The sequence below is a fragment of the Plecotus auritus genome (assembly GCF_963455305.1).
Source record: "Plecotus auritus genome assembly, chromosome: 7".
NCBI classification, from domain to species: Eukaryota; Metazoa; Chordata; class Mammalia; order Chiroptera; family Vespertilionidae; genus Plecotus; species Plecotus auritus.
In genome coordinates this window covers 141,665,523-141,685,386 of record NC_137774.1, presented here as the reverse complement: position 1 = coordinate 141,685,386, position 19,864 = coordinate 141,665,523, and the positions used below count along the sequence as shown (strand labels likewise).

The 19,864-nt window shown below is 42.3% G+C and overlaps 1 protein-coding gene across 3 annotated transcripts in view; it reads left to right on the top strand.

The window, feature by feature from the left end:
* Positions 1-1,085: 1,085 nt before the first annotated feature.
* MAST4 (microtubule associated serine/threonine kinase family member 4) overlaps positions 1,086-19,864 on the top strand; it is a 310,042-nt gene continuing 291,263 nt past the window's right edge. For all 3 annotated transcript variants that reach the window (XM_080677583.1, XM_080677591.1, XM_080677587.1), the window contains exon 1: positions 1,086-1,187. In XM_080677583.1, coding sequence (XP_080533709.1) covers positions 1,149-1,187 — 39 coding nt within the window. In that variant the 5' untranslated portion in view covers positions 1,086-1,148. The remainder of the gene's footprint in view (positions 1,188-19,864) is intronic.

The window sequence follows — 19,864 nt, the reverse complement described above, 5'->3', positions numbered from 1 at the left end:
TGCAGATAGTCCTTGTATCTGCCTCTTAGAACCAAACTATTCTCTCAATTTAAATATCTTTAGAATGGAAATCAAGGGGGGATAATTTATTATAAATTGGTAGTATTATATATTGTCCCTCCTGTGCCAGGCCAATAATGAAAACTTAATATTCATCTCTTGGTTGCTTTGAATTGAAATAAGATGAGGATGCGCGAGGTAAACAAGCTGAAACAGACTGTGAAATTGCACATGATGGGAATCTTTTATTTTTTTTAGCTGCTTATAGACTATAAATAGATTAATATTCTAACTAATCACGGCTCTTAGAATTTCTTCTCCCTTTTTGCATTTTGGTCAGGTGGCAAAAGAACTAAGTTGTTATCGCGAGGGCAATTAAAATCTAAAATGTTTCTATCTTTGGGCTGAGAATTGACTGACCAGGTATTGATGTAAATGAATGGGTCCCCGCCCCCCCTCCCCGGAGGTGTAAAGTGTTCTTCTGTGGCTGCGGAGCTGCCGCTCTGAGCCCTCCGTTTTCAGGATTTTAGGCAGCCTGTGAGTGAGTGTGTGTGTGTGTGTGTGTGTGTGTGTGTGTGTGTGCGCGCGCGCGCGTGCGTGCATTTTGCTACATTTTTTCATTGATGCCATCAGAAGGGATGGGCGCCAGGCATGGTGGTGCTGCTTGGCTGACCAGCTGTGCCCTGGTTCCCCACCGTCCCAGTCAGCGGCTGCCTTTTCCAGAGGTGTCTGTCACCGCTGATTTACTTCGCCACTTTGACCTTATAGTTGCTTCCGAAGGGGCTTGACCCAAAGCCACTGCTGAAAGCCATTCACGAGTCGCCGGGAATGCCCGAGCCTGCATTTGCAGAAGAACACACAGGGACCCCACGATATCCTGCCTAATAGAAGAGCCTCCTCCGCCCCGCCCGGGTGAATGCACAAGGTGCCGAGCCCACTTGCTGCACGCTCCCACCGAACTGCAAGCCTCCGCGGTCTCCGAAGTTGCTGGAGTGAATAACTAAGCGGGACCAGCTGACTCCCGGCACCAATCAGCTAGAGCGTGATGTAAGTGCTCGGCCGCTGCCGGCTTGGAATTAGCGTGCAGAGTAGAGGTAGCGCAGCATGGCTAGACTGTTGTGAGAGGCTCAGAGGAAGCGGAGGGGGAGATGGATGAGTCCAGCATTCTAAGACGCAGAGGGCTCCAGGTAGGAGATCCTTCCCTTCTTGAAATGTAGTATCGTCACCGGCCAGCCATTGAGGATTTCAAAGTTCCCTTTGCATTCCTTTCCTGGGCACAAATATGTGCACAGTTCTTGGTATCCACTTGGCAACGAGATACGCGAAGTCTCTAGTTACCGGGTTCAGTGACACATCGCAGAGTCCGACGAGGAAGGCTCCTTTGTCAGAGACAATAGATGCAACTTTTAGTTTGCTACTTTGTTGGTTGGTTGTTTTTCTGCTGGTTGTTCAAGAATAGTTAAATCGTGGCTGGCAGTGACAGCTGATGAGCCGATTTGGCGTTCTCTCAAGTGCGGGGAAGTCTGTGGAGGGTGGCAACTCCGTTCAGTTCTGGAAACACAGGACTCAGTTTTGTGTGGGGATCGACCCCAGTGCAGGGCAGCATCTGTCTGGTCGCCTTACAGATGTGTGCAGCTGCTGAGTGTCCCTCCTGTCAGATGAAAGTTTCTGCTGGCAGCTCCATCCAAGTTCACTGTCATTTGTTTATGTTGAGATGAGGAAAAGATATGTTGTATCTTGCTTCCTTGCTTTTTGTGCCCAAGTTTCTCTAATTAAATTACTCTGACTTTAGTGTTCAAATGTATTCCAAGTTAAAACTTGGCAAATTGGAAAACTTGGAAAAAAACATCTGTTGGCAGTTTGTAAGTTTAAGGAAGCCAAGACATAAGTATGTTCAAAATTAGTATGTTTAACTCCTTGGTAACTCTTTTTTCTTCTGTGTAAGTGATGTTCTCCTCTATGAAAGAATCTAATCGTTGGCCATTATTAAACTCTCATTTATTATTTTTGAAAATTTAAAAAAATTTAATGCTTGAGAGTACAGAATATACAGCACATTTAGAAATGTTTTCACATGTTCCTTAATGGTCTTTGACAGCTGCTCTAGTTGTCTGCTTTTTGTTCTTAATATCAATTACTAATATTATTCATATTATTCTAATATTATAGGTAAACTAAGGATTATTTGCAGGCAAACAAAGGAGGGATGAAAGAAGTTTGGGTTAAATGTTATCTATTGTTCCAAACCTAGGTCAACAGCCTGCCTCTTTAATGATCTCAGTGTGGTCATTGTTTTGAATGCACAGTGCGGTTAGTCCCTGCCCTGGGTTTCCTTCTCTTTGTTTTCATCACGTCTATAAAGTTCTCGCAATGCACAGCTGTTTGTGCGGGGCCACATCCTCTTTGGGTCACCGGTTAAATATGAAAAGGCTCTTTGTTACGAAGATGATAAACTCTATTAAACTTCTAATGGTTCCGATGATGAGCACATTGATGGCAATTCTGAGAGTTTTCTCCTTCCTTTAATTTACTTGAGTTTTTAAATGTATTTTCAATAAGGCACTCTTTTTTTTGTGGTTTGTTTCTGTAAAACATATTATCACAGCTTCAGAGGACATAGTTGAAATGTGGTGCTCATGAAGAGTGTAGATTTCATAGACCTTTAATTTTAGAAAAAGCCATTATTGTTGCTATTTAAAGTAATAGCTATTTTCTATCTAAGAGCTTTGCAACAAAACAAAGGAAGCATTACTTGTTACGTAGTGCTTACAGTGTTAGGTCTTTGTTGGACTTAGCATACTTTTACTACACTTGCTATCATCTGTGTAATGTATAAAGAATGTCTACTTTCTGTTATGAGTGAAATAAATATCTTCACTTTGTGAGAAATAACAATATAAAAGTGCTTAAAAGTTCTGCCATCTCATTATGACTTTACTTTTGCTTAAACAAAGCCTGTTTTTTTTCCCACTCCCATTATATCTAATTTTTTTAAGACATCATATATGCAGAGTAGCTTTTACAGAAATTTCAATATAAGAAAACTATTTACAAAATACAAGGGTTTAGTATTTATTTGTATTACAAAAGCTGCCACTGTATAGTTCACCGGAGTAACGCCACCTAGTGAGTTTAAGAATTAAGTTAATTTACAAATGCATACTCTGTGAAACATTTCTGCATGCAAATGAGGTACACCTGTAGTGAAGGTAGGCCAACACCTACACCTTTGTATTCCTGATGCTACTAGGCCCATGGTCAGCAAACTGTGGCTCGCGAGCCACATGCGGCTCTTTGGCCCCTTAAGTGTGGCTCTTCCACAAAATACCATGGCCTGGGTGAGTCTATTTTGAAGAAGTGGCATTAGAAGAAGTTTAAGTTTAAAAAATTTGGCTCTCAAAAGAAATTTCAATCATTGTACTGTTGATATTTGGCTCTGTTGACTAATGAGTTTGCCGACCACTGTACTAGGCCATCTTGAGCAAGTCACACACGCCCTCAATGTATGTTTATTCTTCTGTAAAATGCACACCATAGCATAGGACTTTTGAATGGACTAAATAGAAGGTGGGTATAATCGAGTTTTTTGAAGTTAAAGGCCATATAATAAATACACTAACATATAATAGGTACTCAAATATTATGTTCTTGAAAAGTAAGGCATGATTTCTATTCTTTATAACATTCCATATCATTACTAGTGAGATGAAATTGTTTGTTATTTGAATTTGTCTTTAAGTTAGAAGAATCACTAGTGAAGACAGCATTCTTTATTTACAGGGGTTATTATGACAGGCTATATAGGCTTTATATAATAACTAGAGGCCCGGTGCACAAAATTTGTGCACGAGGGGTGGGGGGAGGTGTCCCTCAGCCCAGCCTGCACCCTCTCCAATCTGGGACCCCTCGAGGGATGTCCAACTGCCCGTTTAGGCCCGATCCTACCGGGATCCTACTGGGATCAGGCCTAAACAGGCAGTCGGACATCCCTCGCACAATCCAGGACTGCTGGCTCCCAACCGCTTGCCTGCTTGCCTTCCTGATTGCCCCTAACCGCTTCTGCCTGCCAGCCTGATCACCCCCTAACCACTCCCCTGCCAGCCTGATTGATGCCTAACTGCTCCCCTGCCAGCCTGTTTGCCCCTAACTGCCTTCCCCTGCAGGCCTTGTCACCCCTAACTGCCCTCCCCTGCAGGCCTTGTCACCCCTAACTGCCCTCCCCTGCAGGCCTGATACCCCCCAACTGCCCTTCCCTGCAGACCCAGTCACCCCCAACTTCCCTCCTCTGCTGGCCGGGTCACCCCTAACTGTCCTCCCCAGCAGGCTTGATCACCCACAACTGCCCTCCCTTGCAGGCCTGGTTCCTCCCAACTGCCCTCCCCTGCTGGCCATCTTGTGGTGGCCATCTTGTGTCCACATGGGGGCAGGATCTTTGACCACATGGGGGCAGCCATCTTGTGTGTTGGAGTGATGGTCAATCTGCATATTACTCTTTTATTAGATAGGATAAGAGTCTGTTGATCTGTCACACTGAATAATGCTTAGTATTAAATGCTTAGAGCTGGAACTGACCAGTTCTTTAAGTAACTTAAAGTCGAGTGTGAAACATCTGGAGTACACAAATATTCCAATTCTCTGAAATCTAACTTGATAATATAGCATGTTCAGCATAAAACAGTGCAGTATATGTTTAGAACCTATTTTTAAAATTCTGGTACCTCTAACTCTTAAAACAAGGCATGCTAGTGGTGTTTTAAAAATGTGGACTTTGAAATATTGTTTTTAGTCAGAACATAGAATTCCTCAAGGCATGACTACCTCATAGAATAGCAACACAACTGAGTTGTCCCTTGGAAGTGACTGCGCTTTTCCATCTTTTCTGCGGTCTGTGTTAATATTTCTGGTACCACTGATAGCGTTTCAATCACTGCCTTCGAAATGAGAACGAGAGAAAGAGGCCCCATTGGCTGCCTCTGTTAGAATCCGGGAAACTTTTCATATTGAATCTCCAAACATGGGACATTCTGAGGGCTTGGGCAGACCTTGGACTTGGGGCAATTTGAATTTCTAGACAGGTCTAATTCGTCAAAGGATAACTGGCTCCTTCTGGGCTAATGTCCCTCAGACGTGGAACATATTTTTTAACTGTCAGGGAAAATTGTTTTAGTGATTTCTGTTATATGTTTCCCTTTTATTTGTTTTAATGAAAGTGTCCCTATCTCTAATGTGATGGATCCCAAGGCGAGAAAAGCATGAATAACAGGCATCACTAAAGTGGGAAAGAGTCACTGCAGTGGGAGGTACCCAGAGAGGCCTCCTGTGAGCTCCTTCCTGTGTCCTCTTGTGATTTGTCCCCCTGGTGTCACCTTCTGTTGATCTCCCCACTCCCTAAGTAAACACGACCATTGCAGTCCACTTCTAGACCATCACATGCGGCTAGAATATTAAATGTTTCCCGTATAATGCAGTCCGTTAACAACTGAATTTTTATAATTTAAACTTCCGGATTTGTGTTCATGTTTTCTTGGCCTCCGTTTGCTTCTTTTCCTGTCATACATGACCTCATACCCCTTCTTATTTGAAACAGCAGCATCCTTAGCTTGGCCTCGGCTCTGACTTTCCACTGGTCTTGCTCTGGCATTCAGTGCAGGAAGCAGAGAAGCAGGTAGATGCTCACACTCTGGTTGGGTGTCACACTGTCTGTGCTGTGTGCCTGAGTGTAGGTCCTGTAACTCACAGTGTCTCAGCGTTCCTCTGTGCCTCTTTCATGTGGTTCCGGATGGGTTTACATTCTCCCTGAGCTTTAATAGCAGGGTCATTAGATGGGAGCCTTACTCCGTCCTTATTCATCTGAAGACCCTGGGTGGTTGTAAGGAAGAAGTCTAGCTAGAGTATGGCCACAGGAACACTTAGATAATCAGACTTTGGGATGAGGTGCTTCTGTTCTTCAGAGGTGCCCAGAAAGGTACAGAGACTTGTTTGGGACAGAAAGAATCAAGATGCTAAGTGAACTTTTAGTAGTGGTGGGAACCTGATTCCTCAGGCCAGTTGTGGCCACATCTCAGTGGTGTTTCTTATCCGTCGTAGTTCAGTTTCTGTCTCTGAGATGGAAATAAAATACTCTAGTTTTAGTTTTCTGATCCACAGGGGATAAGGACAGAGTGCCCTCAAAATCTTATGTTCCCTCACATTTTTATTTTGCACTCTAAGACTTCTAAGAATTAGTTTTCTTAACATACTCCCCCCCCCCAATAGTGTAAAATAAACAAATCTGAAAGGAAAAGAGTTGGAGATGAGACCAGAAATAGAGACAGGCGGAATTAGGGACAATCTGCATTTTTACTCAGTCCTGAGGGAGCTAATGGACAGCCATGTGGGCATTTTAAACCCGGGACTGAGGTGGGGATCGAGGCTAACAGGCAGGTGGTTGAAGAAGGGACTATTGTGTGATGCATTATTTTAAATCACTGCACTGATGAGTGTCTTCCTCTGAAACTATAGAGTCAGGTATGTGTCCAGTGACAATGAATGGCTCTGGCACAGTAGACCAGTTTCTTAACCCTCTGATCTCTGTGTCCACCTCTGGAGGAGATTTAAAACCGAGGTGTTTAGAGATGGAAGATTAAGCATCTTTTAGTGCAGTATCTGGCACATAGTACTTCCTCAGTTAAACTTAGTTCATTTCCTTCTGTATAGCTCCAGGGTCTTGCATCGTGTGGTTTTAAATAATTAGATATGGGTATCAGGCAGGGTTCAGGCAATACAAAAGGTGACAAGCATGAATTGGGTAATCTGAGGAGAGTTTAATGAAAGAACTGTTTACAGTGTATAGGGCGAGGTTAAGGACTGGTACAATACCAAGGGCTGGAAGCAACAGGAAGCCACTGACCTCACTAGGCCTGAAGGAGGGAGGGACACAGCATTTCCAGAACCCGGGGACAGAAAAGGCAGGTGGCAGGTACCTTAGGTGAAGGGACACAAGCTGCTTATGGTGACTCCGCAGGGAGGTGACAGGGAGACATCTCAACCTTCATTTCCTTCATCCTCCTAACTCCTGCTGGTGCTCCCCATTAGCAAACCCACCCAGAAGCCAGGGGGGCAAGCCTGCAGGTGTCATGTAGGTGAGCTCCAAGGCCCAGCACAGGATGGCGAGCAGGTCTGGATGGGCCGTGAAAGTGCATGCCGCTTGGTTTGTAATGAACTTTCCTTGAACTGCCCCCTGGCTCTTAGCGTTTTCCAGCCAGGGTCAGTGTGCAAACTTCATAGTGTAGATCTCTGGGGCCTGAGTTGAGTTCAAGTGATTGCACAGATTCAAAGCTGCTTTGTGTGTGTGTGTGTGTGTGTGTGTGTGTGTGTGTGTGTGAAAATTCATGGCCCCCAATGGGTTCCCATTTTGTGTAATGATGTCTTTCCAATTAGGCTCTTACTCTTCCTGGGAAATGTTAGTTTGCCCCCTCCCCTTTAGTATCTGCAGCACATGGGTCTCCTTGTATCAGTGAGGCAGGGCACCTGCATTTCAGGTCCTGCAAGCAGTCTCACTTCTGAATTGCTCTGCTCTATGGATCCTGAGTGACGTGTGAGAGGGATAGCCCAGAAGATTGCTTACCATTCATTTCCCAGATTCCCTGAAGTCTGCCTATAGCAGGTCCTATTGCACTTAGACCGTCCATCTCTGCTCCCCTCAAAGTCCCTTTACAGAATTACAAGTTCACATTATGTCCTTGGCTTTTATTGAATGTTTCTAAAAGCAATGGCTGTGAGAGAACACTTTGCACTTTGTGTAAATCTCCCCTGGAAGCTCTATCCATTATGTTGTGTGTTGTGTCTTAGAGTAGGCCCACCTGAGAAATTAGCTTAGAGTTCAGTGCTCAAAAACTTTCTTTCCCCCTCGGTGAACCGGCTTGCTTCTTAGAATCAGATAGAGAGCTGGCTGTGTGTTTCCACTGGTCGTAGCTGATTAGAATAGGATTTCATAGTCAGTTGTGATAGCTTTCTAGATAAAATGAGCCACCACTTCTTCACTGTTTAGCTCTTAGCTTCTTCTATTAAGAATTGCGTGGTTTTATTTATTATATATTTTTAAAGTTTTAAGTGGCCTGAAAAGATTTCTCAGCCCAAGATCCAAAAATTTAATACTGTTGCATTTAAAACAGTGAAATTTAAATGAATAATTTTTGAAGAAGACAAAAGGAGACTAAAAGACCAGCTAATCAACAAACTAGATAAACTATAAAAATTGAGAATTAAATGAATTTACAAAGATCAATATGCATGCAGCAACCAGTCAAATTATTGTTGGCACTGGAGACTAATGAAATAAATTAAAAGTGTTTGAGTTTACTTGAAACACATTTCAGATAAATTATGAGTAACAATAAAGCTTTTCATAGTGTCTTAGAAGTCATATTACTTGTCTCGAAAGCAACCAAAAGCATGGAGACTGGCAAATAGCTTGTGAGACACTCATGTTAGAACACAATATTGCCATTCAAAGCATGCTTTGGACAGATACTTAATAAGGGGGAAAGCTGGCAATAATAATGTCAAGTAAAAAAATGAAGAACAGGTTACTCAACTGTATACATAATATATGTACAGTCCCATAAAAAATGGGTAGCATGCATATACATACATACACACATATATGTGTGCGAGGCAAGGGAGAGAGAGAGAGAGAGAGAGAGAGAGAGAGAGAGAGAGAGAGAGACTGTAGCATAGCCCCAGGGGACAAAAGGAAAGAACATGCATGAGCTTTGGAGCATTCAAGGCCATCCTTGCTGGTTGATGTTGGCCAGATTAGTTAATTCCTAACCAATAAAATACCCTTAGTTGTAGAGGTGCTGAGGATGAATTAAAGGGAGGCTAAAAAATATCCATCATATCTAACAATTATTAAGAACCTATTTTCTTTTTATTTGTTATTATCATTAAAATAACCGGAAGAAAATACACTAACATGTTAATTCATTATATCTTGATAGTGGGATCATAAGACTTAATTTTCTTTGAACTTTTCTATTGTAAGCATTTATTACTTTTATAATCAGTTTAAGAAGTAGATCTGGGGACCCTATTTTTTAATGTTTTTGTTTCATTGTCTAAGAAAAACTTTATATTCCTCACCATCATCAATGAAATGCTCTTAAAAACAGTTTTTTATTTGGGGCATTTTCTTTTTTTTAGAGTTGAGAAAGGTAAAACAATTCAGGTTATGCATAGCTCTAAACCTTAGGACAGTGATTCTACTGAGGCTGCCCTTTTGCACTACCTGAGAGCTTTCTGAAGCCTAAGGCCTAGCAATCTATGTCATTTCAATCTGCATCTCTCAGAGGTGTGCCGTCAGGTTGAGACCTGCTAATCCTGGGGGATTTCAGGTCCAAGGAACTCCCAGATTAGGGAACGTACCACTTCTCTTTCTCCAAACATAAGGTTTGGCCTCCTTTCTTCCAGTGAGAGCTGGGTTTATTTTATTTTTAAAACATTTTTTATTGATTTTCTTTTTTAGAGAGAGAAGAAGGGAGAGGGAGAGAGAGAAAACCATCGACATGAAAGGGAAACATTAATTGGCTGCCTCCTGCATGCCCCTTACTGGGAATTAAGCCCGCAAACCATGGGTTCATTTTTGCAGAGCAGTGGGTGAAGGGTGGATGTACTCATTCTGACTTCCCACATAATGGCAGTAGTAGTAATGTGAGAGCTCAATCATTAACCAACACACCTTCGGGGGGCAATTATAGCCGTGTGGCTGGAGGCAGCCCAACGACCCAGGGCACTGGGGGCTGTCCAGGTGCAATTTTATCTGTTTTAAATTGCTAGCACATGCTCAATGGTTCATGTCAGGAAACCGCCTCGAAGGCATGGTGAGGCAGTTGCTTTACCCCTTGAAGCATTCTCCTAATGCTAGAGATAACCAACGCCTGTGATTTGGAACCCGTATCATAGATAGTCTTCAGTAATGTGCATGCTTGAGTTCTCCAAACATTTGCTCTTCTACTTAGATTGTGACTGTGAATGCTTTTGTTTCAAGCTCTCAGGGACAGACTCCATCCTTTCCCTTTCTTTCAATGAATGTTTAATAATAAGAATAGCAACAGCAATGTGTATTGAACAGGGTTATGTCTTATAAATATACACCGTCGCACTTTTATTCCAGGCTCCAGCAGTACAAATTTGAGTGGAATATGGTAGCGACCTGTGAGGGGTTTATAGCATGGTGGGGAGATGGACAGCAGTTTCTGAAAATCTAGTGCTGAAACTCATGCCAGCCACAGTGCCTGGGGATGTGCCCACCTCTGCTGTGGGAGGCCGGGAAGGCTTCGTGGAGGTGGGGATATTTCTGCTGGTTGGGGAAGGATGAACAGGTGCTGGTTAGGCAGGAAGGGCGTTCCAGGCAGGGGAAACAGCAGGGTGTGTGAAGGTGTGGCGGCTACACAGGGTGCACCCTTTTCAAGGTGCTGCAAATAGTGCATGTGAGAGGCAGGTAGTCACAAGCAGAGTCCCGAGAATGATGGCATATTGAAGGGTTTGGACTTTTCATCTAACAATAGGAAGCCACTGGAAGATTTTAAGCAGGGCGCAGAAATATTTTATCAACTGTCAGCGGTTCTGTCGACCATTCATGATAAATGCCAGAGAAGGGGCTGAGAACAGCAAGGAGGTTAGAGATGAGAAGGTGAGAGGTGATGCTGCTGGACTGAGATGCTGACAATGAAGTGGAGAGAAGGCAACGGAGGGAAGAATTAGCGGGACTTGGTGACGTGTTGGAATGGTTGGCCAAAGGGATAGAAGAAGCTGTAGGTGACTCCCAGGTTTCAGGTGTTAGAATTAGAAACAAATAAGAGCAAGACAGAAAACTGATTTGGATGGTGAGAATAAGCTTGTTGGCTGTGTATGTGGACTTTGAAGCACCCATGGTGCCTGCAAGGTAGAGATTTCAGGAACCAGTTGGATATACGGACTTAAACTTCCCAAGAGAGGTCAAGCCTGAATATAGATTCTGAAGTCATCTGCTTCGAGTAATTAATTGAAATAAACTGAATAAAGAGAGAGTTTCTCCCAGACTGATAGATTTGTGTTAGAATAGTTTTCAAAAAATTACTATAAAGTGTATTTTAACACTTATTTTGTAGGACTGGTTAAAATGACATAGAAAGCAAAGTAGTTTTATGCTTTAGTATCAGGTCTTGAAAATAATGTATCCAATTTTGAAGATACAATTTTTTTTTTTTGCAAATTGCTTCCAACTTTGACAACTTGCCTACAAGTTTCATTACAATACAATTTTGAAAAGGAACAATGAAACATCAGAGTCTGTAATGGAAAAAGCAATTCATTCTTAAATGAGGATGATGAGGTTGGTACTGTATTGCTTGAAAGTGAGTGAATTTAAAACCTGAGTGAGATTACATCAAACTCAGCCAAGATTTTTGTTCCATTTGAATGAAGTATCTGTAATTGAAGATAGGGGGTGCAACCAAGAAAGGCACATGATATAAGTAAATTTTATCAATTTTCTGACATACTGTTTCTAATTGGTTTATGTCTATTCAAAGACATTAAATCAGATTGATAAAACCAACTGAACTTTTATTTCTCCTTCCTTCCTTCCTTCCTTCCTTCCTTCCTTCCTTCCTTCCTTCCTTCCTTCCTTCCTTCCTTCCTTTTGTAACAAATGAGGATCAAAGCTTAACTTCATTAGCTGGGACACTTTCTGAGTTCCTGACTGGTAATTGAGTATGTTGAGGACATGCAAATCCTGAGGAAAGTGATGGGGAGTTGGAGATAGAGTGTATTATAATGGTCTTGAAATGATTATAGAAAACATTAAGTATTTTTAAGGGATTTTTTTTAGCTTAGCATTCAAAGTTAGTGAGATAGCTAATTCTAGAAATACTTTATATCATTTTCATCTTAATGCTATTTTTCATGATGAGATATTGCTAGTTTTATATTTTCAAATTGCCTAGTTTCTTAATTTTAGCATAGTTGTGATGGTGAAGATGGAATAATACTATTGACTTGACTGTTTACACTTTTCTATTAAAACTTTATTTCAGATATACGTTGTTAAGCTCACAGGTTCATTTCCCACTAACTGATTAGCAATCCAACTAAAAGGCATTATGGTAAATACATATCAAATTTGGATAGCTTGATAGATTCAGTCATTTCCTTAAATTTTCAGTCCTCTGTGATAGAAGCATACATTTACTCTCATGCCAGCCAGAGACCCTTTTCCCCACTTGACTCTGGCTCAGCTGTGTGATTGGCTTTGGCCAATGAGCTGTTAGTGAATGTGTCACAAGCAGAGGCTTGACATATACTTACTTGTGCATTTGAACTTGCCATCTTGCACTTCGGTAATCCACCATGAGAAGGACATGCCCTGGGAGCCACTGCCCATTTAGTCTGGTCCCAGAACAAACCCCTGTGGCACTGACCTGTATAAACCTGCAGCCAGGAACCAAGCCCAGCAGACCTGTCATCTACCTGCAAATGTGAGGATAAATCTATTGTCGTAAACCACTCGTTTTGTGGTGGGGTGCTGCCCAGCATTGTGAGGACAGTGATGACTGATACAGAGGCCAGCTTGTGTTATGATGAAGAGCAGTGGCATCGACGTCTGCGAGACTAATGTATGAATGTGGGTCCCCACCTACTGGCTTCATTATTCTGGGCATGCTACTCTTTTCTAGACTTTAGTTTTGCCATCAGTAAGATGGGAATCTACTTACCCCTCAGGAATGTTGTAAAAAGAAATAGGATGCATGCATGTAAATCACTTTGAACAGTGTCAAGCAGATAGTAAGAACACAGAATGTAGTCATGGCTGTTGGTGCTGTTTCCAGACAACAGAGCCTTCCTCTTCCTCTGCTCTTCTTGCACCATGTAGCTTTACCACATCCTAGGGTTGTGACTCTGGGGCAAATCGCAATTTTCCTGAAGCTTAGTTTTTTTTGTTTTTTTTTTTTTTTTTCCCTATGATATGATGACCCTGCCCTGGCTGGTGTGGCTCATTTGGTTGGAGCTTCATCCTGTGCACTAAAGGGTCACTGGTTTGATTTCCAGTCAGGACACATACTCAGGTTGCAGGTTTGATCCCTGGTTGGCATTTACGGGAGGCAAGCAATCGATGTTTCTCTCACACATGGATCTTTCTCTCTCTCCCTCTCCTTTCCTCTCTCTCTAAAAAATATAATAAAAAAATCAATAAATATATATCCTCCAGTGAGAATTAAAAAAAGTAATGAGTAACTAACTAAATAATAATTAAGTAAATAATAAATAAACACGTAAATAAACAAACAAATAAATAAATAAAGACACTGACATTTGCCTGGCAGGATTGCTATGAGGACTACAGCAAAGGCAGGCGGATATCTAACTGTCCTAGTCAGTTCAAGCTGCTATAACAAAATAACCCAGATGGGGTAGCTTAAAACTAACCATGTATTTCTCCTAGTTTTGCGGGCTAGGAAGTTCACGGTCAAGGCTAGGGTGAGATCCCACTGCCCGGTTTGTGGAAGCCACTTCCTGGCTGTATCTTCATATGGTGCAGACAGAGATCTCATGGCTCTTCCTCTTTTTATAAGCACATTCATGCCATCATGAGAACTCCACACTCATGACCTTATGACTTCTTCACACCCTGATTACCTCCCCAAAGCCCCATCTCCATTATCCTCTGTATAATCAAGATTAGGGCTTCCATATATGAATTGGGGTGGGGAGGGCACAAACATTCAGTCCATAGCACTGACCATGGTGAGGTGAGGTGAGTGGGTGCTTAGTAAAAGCAGCTTTATTATTATGTTCCCTATCCATGTATTTCTTCCTTTATTTCTTTTAGCTGAAACCTCCATTCCTACTTTTTGAGTGCCTACTTTGAGCCAAGCATAACACCTTCCATTTTTTACTTTCCTATTGGTTTCTAGATTCCCTGCTTTTACTAAAAGGAAAGGTAAAAGACTGTCAAAGGCAGAAAATGAAAGAATACTTGGTAAAATTGCCACATTTGGAAAGGCATGATATGTAATACTTGTGTATTAAATATATTTATGCTCCCGTAGATATAAAGGGCACAGAGTGGCTAATGTGGAGCCAGTAAAGGCTTTCAACCAGAGGACTGAAAATGCTACTGAGGAGAGGATCAGCGTCAGAGTGCATGGAAGGGGCTGAGGTGTGGAATGACAGGGGGCTCGTATTCATAGCATGTCTGTATTAGGGTAGTGGAGCTGGCATAGACAACTTTGCCTCTGTTTAAAAGTACAAAAAACTGCTAAACTTACCTTTTTGCCTGCTATTACAATGTTTAGAGGTGATCTGGCTTTTGCCTGTTTTTCCCTTTTGTGCAAGTCTTGTTGTATCCTGTCTTGTCTGTTTCATTTCCCTGTGTGTGCTCACTCCCCACATCACCTCTTAGCCCCTGGTGCTGTACACTTCCTATCCAGAGTTTGTTTCCTAGAAAACCTGTGTCCTCAACATACTTGCTTTGAAATTATTTCGACCTGTGTCTGCTGGAATAGGTTCTGAGATGTGGCTATTAACTTCTATTTGCCACTTTCTCTAGAAGCTAATTGACTGATTTGGGGTGGAGGAGAGATGGGAGTCTATACATTTGACCAATTTCACAGAGCTTACCTTGCAAGCGATTGAAATGCAAATACAAGCAATACTTAGAAGCTCAAAGAAGAATTCACACATTCAGTTCTTTGTTTTCTTCCAGAAAAAAGAAAAGCATTCAAAATTCATGCACATTCTATTATTCATGTGCTTTATATTTAGGTTCTGCTTGTATGTCTAGATAAATCTTATCACCATTATTTAAAATTTCATGAACGAAACTTTGCATCTCTAATGCCACCCTAGCCTAGACAACTTGAGGCCATCAAAATTATTTGGAATGTAGCACTTAAATGAGATCTTGTGTGTTTCTGTGGAGATGCATTTACATATATACACCTACGCCTGGCATTATCCACAGCTGTTTATATTTAAATCTACTCTGTGTAAAAAATGGGTAAGAATTCCAGAACTCCTCCTGTTGTTTTATCCCAGAAAAACCTGAATTGTTAGTATGTGGAAGTGACAAGGCTTCTGTGAGATGGAGCATTGATGTTGATGTAGACACAGGTTTTCTTTGTTCCGTAGTTGTCATGTTAATGGTCCTGAAACGGGTCCTCTTACCTGTGCTGTCATCCACCCCCTCCCATTTGTCAAGTACTTTAAAAGAATACTGTGTGTCAGCAAGGAGGTTCCTCGGTTATTTGATCTTCTCTCCAGTCTGGCCTCCTGGAGCAGTTAATGATTTCAAGAACTCCCTTTTCCTGAGCTGTGGTCACCTCACCAGAGCAGAGCAGAGAATGTTTCCCAGCCACATCCAGAGCCCTCCCCAGCCAGCTTCCTGCGGGCTGCCACTTGGTGATGGCATTAACTTTTTCTGATAAAGCCTTCCATCGTGAGAGGCCCATTATGTTTGGAAGAAGGGACATAGACTTAGGTGAAATCCTTTGTTAAGCCTCGTGTCCTCCTGGAGGAGTATTGGGGATGCTTTGAATTAAGCTGTCACTTTCTGGGAGCCATATAACAATGGACTCAAGGGTTCTGTGACTTCCAAGCAGGGTCAGGTCTGGGAAACTAACACATGTCCATGTTCAGAACTGGGCCATGCTTGGGCCCGGGTACCTCCATGCCCATGCTTGGAGCAGAAAGGAGTTGCACCAGTTTTGTGATTGGGCAGTCTCTCTTACTTTTAGCAGTTCTCTCAGTTTTCAGCTGCTTTGTCAGGTCCTCAGATTTGCTCCAGTGGATATGGTGGGTGGGGGTGGTGGTGAGGATATGCTGGGATGGGGAGGGGTGGTGGTGAACAGTGGCTGCATCATTTCCTGCCTGCTCACATGAGGAGGGTGTCTTTGATTACAGTAGTCCTTCCCGTCATTGTCAGATGCTTTCCTTAAGTTGTTCTCAACTAAAAACTGGTGTGAAGTTTGGCATTCATCTTTAACAACTGGACCCAGCCAGCCGTGTGTGTGTGTGTGTGTGTGTGTGTGTGTGTGTGTGTGTTTGTCTTGGGGCTGTTGATTTCTGCTTTCCACAGTTTGCCCCCTAGGTTTTCTCAGTTATGGACTATGTGACCTTTTAAACTTTCAGGCACATACTTATTTAATCTTCTTTCTGTCTTTATTAAAAACAGCATTGCTTTGGACATAGCCTAAGAATATTGCTTTGATTTGAGAAAGCATCTTTGGATTTTATCACCCAACAGGTATTTGTCATGTGGTTTTAATTTGTGTGCAGTGTTTGGGGGTACAAGGGCAAACACGATCCAAAACCTTTCATCTTTGGGAGCTTATGGCCCAAAAGTGGAGAAGGAAGACTGGTAACTAGACAATGACTTGCAGAGTGATAAGTGTTATGATGGTTAGCCTGTCACATAGTAGCTACTTAATAAATGGATGGGTACAGGAATAGGGTGAGTATATTGGATGCCGGGGCACATAAGAGGACACTTCCCCGACCATGGGGTTATCAGAAGCATAACACCAACGATGGAGAGTGGCAATTGATTTCTGTTCTGTTCTGTTAAGTTTCAGGAAGTTCAAGGAGAGATAGCTAGTAGACAAGAAGGCTATGTATGAGCTTGGAGAGATAAGGACAAAAATGTCCTGGAGATAGAGATCTAGGAGGCATTATCATATGGGTATGTACTGAGGCCTTGGATATGCATGAAATCACCCAGTGAGAGTCTGAGGAAAAAGGAGAACCTAGAGCCCTCGTGGGCATGGTCAGTGGTTAGAGCATCGCCCTGTGCACCCCAGGGTCGTGGGTTCCATTCCTGGTCATGGGTACCTGTATTGCAGGTTTGATTCCCAGTAGAGGCATGTGCAGAAGGCAACCAGTTGATGTGTCTCTCTCACATCAGTGTTACTCTCTCTCCTCTCTCCCTCCCTCTCCCTTCCACCCCCTCTGAAAATCAATGAAGAAAATATCCTCAGGTGAGCATTAGAGGGGGGGAAAAAAAGGACCTAGAAAATAACCCTGACCAATTAGGGTCAGTAGTATTTAGGAACACTTTATTAAGGACCAAATTAATAAATTAAAAATAGAGAGATGGGTTCATTGACAGTGTATATTGGCTCCTACTTTGTGCTGGGACCTAAGGGTGCTCTTCCAATAGCTACGGTAATCCTCATAAACACGAACACTCGTTGAGCTACTACGCGCCAGCCACCACTCTTTGTGCTTTACACATGACAGCTCATTTCACTTCTGCAACCACCCCTTGACAAAGGTACTGTTACCCTCCACTTTCTGAGGTGAAAATTGTGGAGTTAACTTTCTGGGTCTCAAAGTTCATACAGTTATTAAATGGCAGAGCCTGGTTTCAAAAACTAGATGCCACGATTCTAATCCTGGCAGCCTGACCACATTCTTAATGGCCTTATGGTTTTTTTGCCTGTCCGAGGTGGGAAAGGCAGACAGCTCAACTGATAATTATCATCTGGGACAAGTTCCGTAGAGGTTGTGTCTAGGATAAGATGGATAAGATGGGTGTGGCAGGGCGCTCGTGTGAAGGGAGGAGCTGGATAGAAGCAGTAATGAGTTCCCTTTATCCACACTCTCCCAGTCACCTTGAGGCGTGAAAGTGATGTATTTTTGCAACTCTAAGCTTAGATATCAGCTCTGGATATTTTATCCACAGGAGGCAGGATGAAATACCCCTGTCCTAAGCGGCAGGCTGCATTGTGTTGGTCTATAGAAGGGCCTCTAGTTTGTTGCTAGAAGTTAACAACTTGGGTTCTAGAGAAAATATAGCTAATCTATGATTGTAAATTATGTAGTTGTGTCAGAAGAGATTATTATAGTTTTAAATCTCTGAGACATCCACTTGAAGCCTGGAGGGACTTCATAAACTACTTGGTGTATGGAGAGCCATGCTATTAAACAGGAAGAAGTGAATAACTCAGAGCAAAAAGGTGGAAGATTTTAAATTGTAGTTGCTATTTAAGGTACTCCTCCTTCTTTAAAGATAGTGTGAAAGACCTCCAAAGAGATCTGGAGATAAAATGGTATCTAGGAACAGTTCTTGCTCTTATTATGGAAAGTAATTTTGAGTTGGAGCCTATAGCTTTGTATGACTTAACCAGATTGAGACCTTACTGAGTTAGGAGCCATGGTCCTCCAATGCGGAATACTTGTGTGGCATCCATTCCTTTCTTCTTCCTTCTTAGTGGCTCCTGATTTGCATCTGGTTGTGGGAGAGCTAACTCTTGTCCAGATCTAGGGGAGCATGTGATATAAATAAACTGGACCAACCTGCATATTCTATCCCATGGACCACAAGGATTGCAGGGATGGCATGGGACTTAAATTGAGTCTTGTGTCACTTTATTGGGAATGTTGAGGCAAAGATGCTTTTTCTTTCTTTTTTTTTTTAAAAGAATAGTTTATTGATTTTTTTTAGAGAGTGAGGAAGGGAGAGAAACATCTATGTGAGAGCTCTCATCCATCAGCTGCTCATACATGCCCCCTACTGGGGCGGGGGGGGTGTGTGGAATCTAGCCCCCAATCTGGGCAAGCATGTGCCCTGGACTGGGAATTGAACCAGCAATCTCCTGGTGCACAGGACGATGCCCAGCCATCTGAGCCACACTGACCAGGACACAGATGATTTTTATTCTTGGGCATTAATTTAGAGAGACATACCCTAAGAGTAGTTCAAAGCTATTTTGGGTGTGTGAAGAATGCTTGCTTAGAAAGATGGCAGTGCCATGGAAAGTAGGGCTAAGAGATGCAAAGAAACCTGGTCCTCAATAATGTAAGGCTGCTGAATCAACTTTTTAATTAAACCAGTGGGTAACTCTTATATTGTGTAAGCTGCTCTGTGTTGGGTAGTTTGTTACTTGGAACAAAAAGAATCCTATTTTGTGGTTTTTATTTAGTTGCTATTTGCTCAAGTTTCCCTTTTGACTATTTAGAAATTTTTAGTTTAATGCCAAAGTAAATTTAGTATGTTTCTCCCTTAAAATATGTTGAAGAGTATGTTTGTGCTTTCACTCTGCTAACTTCGTAAAAGCAGGCAGTTATTTTGTTTGTTTAGCAAGTAAAGAATTATTAGGCATGACTTCTCTAGTCATCAGTTAGCCTCAGTTGTGATCATTTTTATCCTAAATGGTTTGACAGTGATAAGTAGCTGAAGTGGCAAGTCCGCATAAAACTTTATATTGTTATTGTCTTTTATCATTGCTACTCTAAACAGATTGTTCACATCTGTTGGCTCTTAGCTGCAGTGTGTGAGGTTTAGAAAGTGTGGAAGGAGGATGTTCTGGCTAGCGATTTTTTCTTAATCCTCCATTTCTTTTTCATCTTTTCTTTCCTGTTTTCCTCTTCTTTCTGGTACATTGACTTTATGAAACATTCTCAAGTTTGTGGTCTGTAGTGCTCACAATGGAAAATCCAGTTCCTGAAGTGCTCGTGCCAAGCCACTCGTATGTCCGTAGCTGCAGTATTTGTACACAGGGCACAGGCTGGGCCATGGCTGGTGTGCTCCGAGCAGAGAGCTGTGTCACTCACGTGCAGGCGGTTGGCTTTCATGCTGCCCACCCCACCTTCATGTTCCTTTCATATCATCAGTTGATGAGGTGGAATTTTGGTGAAGGTCCAAGTCTCTGCAAAATAGGAAACCTATTTGACTCAGTGAAAGTAATCGGGATAATTGGGGGTGTCTTGATGTGGGTTCTCTTGATTCTTTTGGACATCTTTGAATTGTGATGAAGCCAAACTGGTTCTATGCCTCAGAGGTTGATCAGGAAGCATTTTGTGCAGAGTTGATCGAGATTTTGAAGGTTCTGTCTAACTTTGCCCT